Consider the following 8,601-nt stretch of genomic DNA (forward strand, 5'->3'; position numbering starts at 1 on the left):
TTCAGCCCAGTGCCAGACACGGCCACCTGGCCTCTGCTCTTGGTGTTACAGCCCCCACGTCTACTACCCCTGATCTCGCTTGTGGCCACACCTCCTTATAAGGAGCCTGAGACGGGGAGCAGGTTCTGTCTCTACCTATCATGAATCAGTTTGGCCAACCTCAAAGTGGGCCTGGGGTCAGAGGTCATGAGATCATATCTACCAGCAGCCAGGGAGCTTGAGGCACACATGCCTTCAATCTTTCCATGGTCAGGACCAGATCTAAAGTCCAGATCTTCAGCCAGCTTGGCCCACAGTAGTTGTCCCATGAATCTGAGGTCCCGTCCGACATCCCAGGTCCTCTGTAGTTGCAGCAGGGAAGGTTACCCAGCAGCTGACCTCAGCTGTGGCTTTGGCCAGTGTTTCCCCCTGAGCTCTCAAGGATACCCTTTAACACTTGAGACCTGCTTCTCTCCCCTCTGGACAGCCCTGTTCCAGCTAAAGCCCCCTACACATATTCCCTCATACAGAACAGGATTACTCTCCAAGGTGAATGTAAAAACACATTGGATCTTGGCACTCCCCAGCTCTAACCCCTTCTATGGCTCCCTGCTGCCCTGTGGATGATCTCCAGGTCCTAAGCCTGGCACTCAGAGGCTCCTCCTGGTGTAGCCCTGCTGGCTCATCACCACCACCACCACCACCACTACCACCACCCCTGCCCCGTCCAGCCACCTGGGGCTTCATGCAGCCCCCAACACACCATGCTTACTCATCTCAGCCTTTGCACACAATGTCCCCTCCGTCTGGAATGCCTCCTTACATCATATCCACTGGGTTGGTTCCTACTTGTCCTTGGGAACCCTGCTCTAGCTCGCCCTCCTCTAGAAGCCTTGGGGGTACCCCTGGATTTTGTAGGTACCTCCTCCCATACCCCTGGTGTTCCTTTACTCAGTGTCTTTGGTTCTGCCTTTCCTGCCAGACCAGGAACTCCTAAAGGCAGGACCTGCCTCTTGCCTCTCCTATCCCCATGGCTCAGCCTGGGCCACACAGGAAGATACTTGGGGAGGAGTGGCTGAGAAATGCACTTAGTGGGGCCTCCTCTTGGTAGTCTGTCTTGGTTCACTCACTGGGATCTGACTCACAGGTTCCCTTCCTCTCTTCCTCCCTCCAAGCTCATCCATGGCCTCCCCGGAGCAGCTGCAACGTAACTTGAGAGCTTTAGTTCCCCCACATCACACCTCCACACGCCATGCTCCAGCTCACCAGGCTGCCCACACATCTCCATGCTGAGCCCTGCCCCCCCCCCCCTCTGATACCGCTGCCATTCAAGACCCACCCCACAGCCCATCCTCTGCTAGACTTTGTCTCCATCCTGCTGTATTTGTCTGCATCCCTCTCAGGGCCTTGGTCACACTCTGCCTTGTACTATAGTTATTGGCAACCTGGTGTGGTGAGGGAAGCATGGGCTTTGGAGACTAACAAAGGGGTTCAAATCCCAGCTCTGACATCGCACGCTGTGTGAACGTGAGCAAGTCACTTCACCTCTCTGAGCCTTAATATGTTCCTCTGTAAAATGGGATGACACCCAGGTGTTGTGAGATTGAGGTCATCGGTATCAGGATCCTGGCACATGGCAGGCACTCCACATCTGCATGCTGTGTTATTTACGCCTGGGTCCGTTTCACCAGCCAGGCTGCGAGCCCATTTAGGCCAGGGTGTGGCTCCCTTTCATTTCCACATCCCCACCGCACCCAACACTGGGCCTCACACCACAGATGCCCAGAAATGCTGGCCGCACTGAATGCATTCACCCCAGCTGCTGGGAGTTGGGGGTGGAGGGTGGCGGGGGGAGAGGAGGGATGATGGGGTCTGAGCTGAGGAAGCCACAGTGGGGTGGGGGTGAGTGCAGAATGGAGCCTGGAGCTCATCGACAGGAGATGAATGCAGAGGGAGGGGCTGGAGCCTGAGCGGAGCTGCTGATATGCACTGGGGGTTTTATTGGTTTTCATTAAAATTCCTTCCCAAGGCAGGAACAGCTACTCCCATAAATAACAGCATAAATATTTTATCTGGTGCCCAAGTCGGTCTAAATGCATGGCAAGGTTGGCAAGAATAACGATGGGAGATGCTTCAGGGGGGTCCTGGGCCTCAGCTGAGCTCACTTAGCAGGCCCAAAGGGGCTTTCTCAGGAAGGTGGGAGCTGAGGGGGGTGCCAAGGGGGAGAGTGGATGGCCTGCAGGGAGAGGTGACCAGTGGAGTGTGGGCCCCTGGGTGGGGGGATGCAGAGTACAGGTTGGGGGCCAGGGAGGGGAGCTTAGCTTGGAGAGCAAGACCGGAGGGGAGGGAATGTATCCCGCACAGGCTCTGTGCTGGGCTCCTCATGCAGGGCGTTCACACAGGTCATCTCGTCAAATCCTCTGTGGCCAGAGGCAGGAAGTGACTTGCCCAAGGTCATCCCGCCAGTCAATGGCAGAGCCAGGACTAAATCAAGAATGTTTAAGGCCAAAGCCCTTGTACGACTGGCTGCTTCTCAGGGTTCAGGGGAAATGTGGGGATCTATGAACAGTAGCCTGAGCACTTCAATAACAGCAGCACCGGCCATTCTCTGCTTCCCCAGATCCCCATGGAGGAGAAAAGGGGCTGGTACTTCACCATGGCAACGCTTTTCATCAGGTCAGGCTGGGAAGGGGGCACGGGATGGGGGGGAGGTGTGGCCTGGAGCCCAGGGGAGAAGTGGCTGAGCCCATCTGCATGGCAAGGGCTCCCCAAGCCTCCCTCCCTGCCAGTGGCCAGGGAAAGGGAGGACTTACAGCACACGGGGGACAGCCTGGAGGGGTACCAACCAGCTGCATCCTTTCCTTGGCCACAGGCTAGATGGCATCTTCCTGGAGCTGGGCAGAGAGGAGCAGAAGAGGCTGCCCGCCTTCAACCGCACACTGGCCCTGCTCCGCCAAGTCCTCAAGTCCTCCGACCCCCACCACCGAGGTAGGGCGCGGGGATGGTGGAGAGCAGCCTCTCTCTGTCCTCTCCCCCCCCCCCCCGCCCCCCCACAGCACTGCCTCCCTTTTTCGGACCCTGTTTCTCTCCCTCACCCTCTGTCTCACATATTCACTTGTTCATCTCGAGAGCTCACTCACCTTGCACAGGTGAATACACCAATCACAAATCACTACACCCGCATGTGTTCAGGTGTGTGTCTCAGACCTAACGTGGAAGAAACAGCTCCTGTCTCAGCCTCTCAGCCCACCTTCTGGCTGGGAACGGAGGCTGTGCTGGAGAGCAGTGCAGGCACCGTCACAGGGCCACGGGGCTAGAACAGGGTCCAGAACTTCCGAGCTGCAGCCAGAGAGGCTGTGCACCTTCAAAGGTCCCCTGAGGGACGCAGTAAGCACAGGTTAGCACCACCGTGCACTCATCCATCCACTCTCGCGTCCCCTCTCCCCACCTTTGTTTCTTTCGCTGGGTCCCTGAGTGGCCCTCCGGGATTTCACGCCACTGACCCTCCCTTTGTCTACCTGGGAGCCGACACCTGGGTGCAGCTGGTCCCCTCCCTCCTCGTGGCTCCTCTCCCTCTCTCCTCCCTGCTGCCTCCTAGAGACCCCTCTCCCCCACTCCCCCCAGCCCTGGCCTGGTGCTACCTCGGGATGCTGCTGGAGAGGAAGCACACCTTCTCCACCACCCCCATGGGCGTCCACGACTGCGGGTACTCAGGGACCGACTCCCTGGACTGCTTTGGCAAGGTATGTGCCCCCAGCCACACCCACTCTCCAAACTGGGACGGAGCCTACCGCCCCATCCTCCTCTTTTGGAACCCTCTGCTTCTCTGGGTGTCACCCCCCACTTTCAGCTCCCACTGTGTGCCCGCCCAGGAGGTGCCCTCCCTCCAGGCCTTTCTCTCCATCCCAAACAAAACAGAAGTGCTCCCAGACATCCATCCTCTTTGCTGAGAGTCAGGCCCTCCCCACACCCGGTCTGGCCCAAGCCTGTGTCCAGCTTCGTCTTCTATGCTCGTCACCATTTCCCAGACACATCCTCGTGCTTTTCCTCTTGGCCCTTGGTTCACGTTGTCCCTCCCACCTCCAGAGGCCTAGTGGAGAGAGGATGGGTTTAGCCAGGGTCTAGTGCCAGCTGTGCCCACAGGCTTTGTGATCCTAAGGCAAGTCACTTCCATCTCTGAGCCTCCTTATCTGTTAATTATGTGGTCTGTCTGCCTTCTAGATGACTGAGAAACTCAAAACCGTTCATTATGAACTGTAAAGTGCTGTTCAAGCCTTATTCTTGGCACCTTGTGTAAGTGGCAGTTTCTACGCTCAGCTCCGTTTTGAAGTCTTCCCTGGAGGCCGGCCCTGTGATACCACTCACCTGGGCACGGCACGCAGCACTGTGCCCTGCAAGGGCGCGTCCCTATTGTTTGCTGGTGGGTGATGAGCAATTTCTTGATGAGAGATCTTAGGACAGGGCATTAGCACTGGCTCGTGAGTGTTCTGAGATTTATGTCCAATTTAACAAAAACACGGCCTTCACCCCTCCTTGAGCACCTTCTCTGTGCTGGGGCAAAGAGATGCACAGCAGGGCCCCGGCCCTGCAGGAACTCACCCTCTCAGGGGCAGCAGAGAACACACACAGCAGCCATCAGTAACAACAGGGGCCCAGTGCTGTGGCCGAGCTAGAAACACTGCACTGGGTACAGGGAGGTAGAGGCTGGTTCTGGCCCCTCCTCCCACCTGCCCTGAGAAATGGGGAAGAGCACACTGGATGTGTTTGAGGAAAAGGGGTTTGCTTGGGGTCTGGAGAGATTCACTGGACATGACCCATGAACATGGCAGAGAGCACGGCAGCAAGTCAAGTGTTGGGCTCCATGAGAAGACTGAGCTTCCCGGCAGGTGGATATGGGGAATAAGCATTGCGACGACCGGGCTCCGTCCAGAGTTGGGGTTCCTGAAGGTCAGGCCCTATTTAGCTAGTTCTTGCAGACAAACAGACAAATTGTTTGCTCTCACCCTCCTCCCTTTACCCACCCAGGCCATCGAGATTGCCAAGGACCAACCCCCGATCCTGAATCGCCTGGCCAAAATCTTCCACTTCCTAGGAAAGCAGGATATGGCCATTGGCACCTGCAACATGGCCCTGGATATCCTACGTGATCCGGAGCTCAACTGGCAGGCGTACTGCACAAGGGCCAAGGTGAGTCACCCTTTAACTCCACCTCCTCCTACCTCGGGAATCAGACAACAGGGGCCACGGGCCAAGACCCTGTTGCCGGAGCTCAGAGATAATGAGGCCTTCATGGTAGAAAGGAGCTTAGGAGTCACGAGGCACACGGTTTAGGTTCTGTACAGTTGTTGAGTGAAAGAATAAAGGACGCCCCCCCACCCACCACCCACTGCAGGCATCCGTTCCACGATAACCTATGTGGTCAATGGCCTGCAGCCTCTTCTTGACTGGTACCCAGTGCAGTCAGACTGTCCTGGTTGAAATCTGACATCTCCACTCATCACTCTGGGACTGGTGGTAAGATGACTAAGTGGGGTAACATCCAATGCACCATGCCTGGAGCATGGGAGGTGCTTGTGAAAGGCAGTAGGGTAGATTAGGGGTAGCCTAAGGTCGTAAATCAGAGCTCTCCCCAGTGACCTCGACCCATCACCGTGCTTAGATTTTAATAGCACTTATCACGTGAAATGGTGCTGTTAACTTGTTCATGATCATCTTCTTACTAGAATGTTAAGTTCTACCAGGGCAGGGGCCTCATCTGTCTTATCACCATTGCACCCCACTACCTAGCTCAGGGCTTGGCATATGGTGGGCACTCAATACAGATATAATGAGTGAATGAATGAAGGGCTCTTCATCATTGTACAGACAGGGAAACTAAGGCTCAGAAGGGGGAGTGGCTAGCCCGGGTTGGCACAGCATTAAAACCTAGAACTCCTGGGTCCCAACCTCAGGGGCTTTCTGCTACACCACAGAAGCTCCCTGAGTTGCTGTTGAGAAGGAGACTGGCTTCATTTAGGGTAGAAAGGCGGGCAGAGGGTCCTTGCTTGGAGCATCTTTCCTGAGCTGACTCTCTGTGGGCAGGTCCATATCAGAGCCTACCTTCATGACCTGGAGCGGGTCAAGATGGGGCTCGGAGGCATGCCTGACAGGAACCACCTGGCCTGCGCCAAGGCAGACCTCGAGGAAGTGGTCAAGGTATGCCCAGGCCTCAAGACCTACCTGGACATCGGCCAGGTAAGGCAGCTTCTTGGCTTGCTGCATAGTCAATGGCTTACTAAGAACCTATTTACTTTCTGCCAGGCCGGGCCTGGGATCCTAGGACACAGGGAGTAATAGGGACATCGCCTACCTGATAACAGTACCCACCTCCTACGGGTGAGGATTAAATGCACGTACATCGTTTAGAACAGGGCCTGATTCTTTCTAAGCACTCAGGAAGTATGCTCAGGGAATGATTACCAAAAGGTGACAAGATCATATTTTATATATGAGAAAACTGAGGCCCACAAGGTTATGTGGCCAAGAGTGGTAGGGTTGGAACTGGAATCAGAATACTGTCTCTCCTTTTCCAGGGAAGGGGGACCAAAATTTGCGGTGAATAGTTGTGGAAGCGGGGAACAGCCAGGGCGAGTCGGGGTGGGGTGAGGGTGGGGGTTTGAATGGCTCACCCTGGCCACCCCACCCCAGGTCTACTACTACATGGGCGTGGATGCGATGCAGGAGCTGCTGGCAGTGGATGAGGCGGCGCTGAACCAGGCGCTGGTCTTCCTGGCCAAGGCGGGTGAGCTGGAGCTGGGCGCCACGCTGCCTGAGCTGCAGCTGCTGCGGGGCAAGTGCCTCCGCATCAAGGGCGAGGAGGCCAACGCGGCGGCCTGCTTCAAACGCGTGGTGGAGTTGGACGACGCGGGCTGCAGCCACACCGAGGGCTTCGGCTGCCTGCTCGAGGTGCTGCTGGCGCAGTGGAGCCAGGCGCAGCTGAGTGATGGCGAGCTGGGCCGCGAGGTGGACGCGTGGCTGCACCGCGCCCAGGGCAAGTACCCGGCGGCGCGCCTGCGGCAGGAGCTGCAGCGCGTGTGGCGCGGGCACACAGGCGAGGTGCTGGGGCTGGCGCGGGCCCTGGTGACCCAGGGGCGACCGGCGCTGGTGCGGCTGCTCTTCGAGACCATGGAGCACGCAGGTGAGGGTGTCAGGGCACCTCGGGGCCGCCGAGCCTTCTCCTTCTGAGGCCCCGCCCTCGAGGCCCTGCCCACAGCTGATTGGACCAAGTCTGGGCCCTGCTTGAACAGAGCCAATCAGATTCTCTTTCAGGAATTGGATTGGGGACTTGGAGCCTGAGGGCAGTTTGACTATGCCTATGGAGGTAGAAGGACTTGGTCCAGGAGACCGCCAATTGAAGGACAGAATTGGGCAAGTGTACCGAGAAAATAAGATGGCTGCGAGTCTCCTAGGTCCTAGGAGATACAGAAGAAAACTGTCTCATTTTGTCGGGTTTCTAGTTCGCGGTACAATCCCTGAGGCCTTAGTGCCAGTCTTTGGATTCCCGTGAGCAACACTCTGTCCTTATAATGAAGCCCTTACTCAAGTTGAGTGGAGTGGGTCTCAGGGGTCCTGCAGCCAGAAAAGCCGTGGCTTGAGCAGAGCGCAAAGCTGCACTGTGAACAGTAAGGGGGCAGGGCCGAGGTCTGCCCCCGGGTGCTCTGGGCCCTTCCTACCTGGCTAGCAGTCTTCCAGCAGGCCTCATCCTTGCAGAGTGGTCTGCAAGGCTCCCAGACAAGGAATAAAGCCCACCAATAGCGCCTGTGCTTGACTTCCTGTTCTGAGAACCCAGGGACCCACCCATCAGGAAATGCCACCCGCCCCCAATCTTGAGCCTTCCGCAAGAGAATGAAGAATGTCTTAGAATTTTACACTCTTGGAATTGTAGACATAGAATCTTAGATGTGCAATTTATTGTCAAAGACTTAGACTCTGATTGCCACCAAATCTTAGAATGGCCAACCTGGATTTTTGTGGACCTACCTACAAGAACTGCTTACCCTAAAATTCCAGATTAAGTTCTTACCAGACCCCAGGAAAGCTAGTTGTACATAACTGCAATGGCAAGACCCCCATAATGGTTTGTGATTTGTTTTGCATTTGTTCCTTTCTTTAAAGCAGGGGTGGGGAACATCTGGCTCGCGGGCCATATAAGGCCCACAAAATCATTTGGTCTGGCCCTGCCAAGCATTAGGGGTGAGTTAATTAATGATTGACCAAATACAGCAGACTAATTTTTAAGTTGATAATTTTGTATGGCCTATGAATGATGTTATAAACATCTAAATGGCCCTTGACAGAAAAAAAGTTTCCCCACCCCTACTAAAAAGTTATACTCACTGCTTCCCTCGTATCTCTGATCCCCAGATGTTAGCCAGGGGTAGGCCAGCCCCTACATTGCTTCTCATGTCTCCAGTGGCAGATGGAGAACAGACTGAGAGGTGCAGCCCTGTCCACTCCTCCCCCGTCCCTTCTCCACCCATGATGGAAAACCGCCTCTCTTCTCCTGCTTCCTCAAACAGGCAAACTGAATCCAAGGTAGTGTGCTGGCACACTTGGGAAGTTGGTGCAGTTTGTCTGCTTCCC

At 55.9% G+C, this 8,601-nt stretch overlaps 1 protein-coding gene across 1 annotated transcript in view; it reads left to right on the forward strand.

The window, feature by feature from the left end:
* TTC22 (tetratricopeptide repeat domain 22) overlaps positions 1-7,203 on the forward strand; it is a gene marked incomplete at both ends in the record, with an annotated part of 18,555 nt that extends 11,352 nt beyond the window's left edge. The window contains 6 exons of the mRNA XM_080656033.1: positions 2,600-2,655; positions 2,852-2,967; positions 3,604-3,722; positions 5,005-5,166; positions 6,061-6,213; positions 6,667-7,203. Coding sequence (XP_080512159.1) covers positions 2,600-2,655; positions 2,852-2,967; positions 3,604-3,722; positions 5,005-5,166; positions 6,061-6,213; positions 6,667-7,203 — 1,143 coding nt within the window. The remainder of the gene's footprint in view (positions 1-2,599; positions 2,656-2,851; positions 2,968-3,603; positions 3,723-5,004; positions 5,167-6,060; positions 6,214-6,666) is intronic.
* Between the last annotated feature and the right edge of the window lie 1,398 nt (positions 7,204-8,601).

Source organism: Plecotus auritus (genome assembly GCF_963455305.1).
Source record: "Plecotus auritus genome assembly, chromosome: 2".
Taxonomy (NCBI): domain Eukaryota; kingdom Metazoa; phylum Chordata; class Mammalia; order Chiroptera; family Vespertilionidae; genus Plecotus; species Plecotus auritus.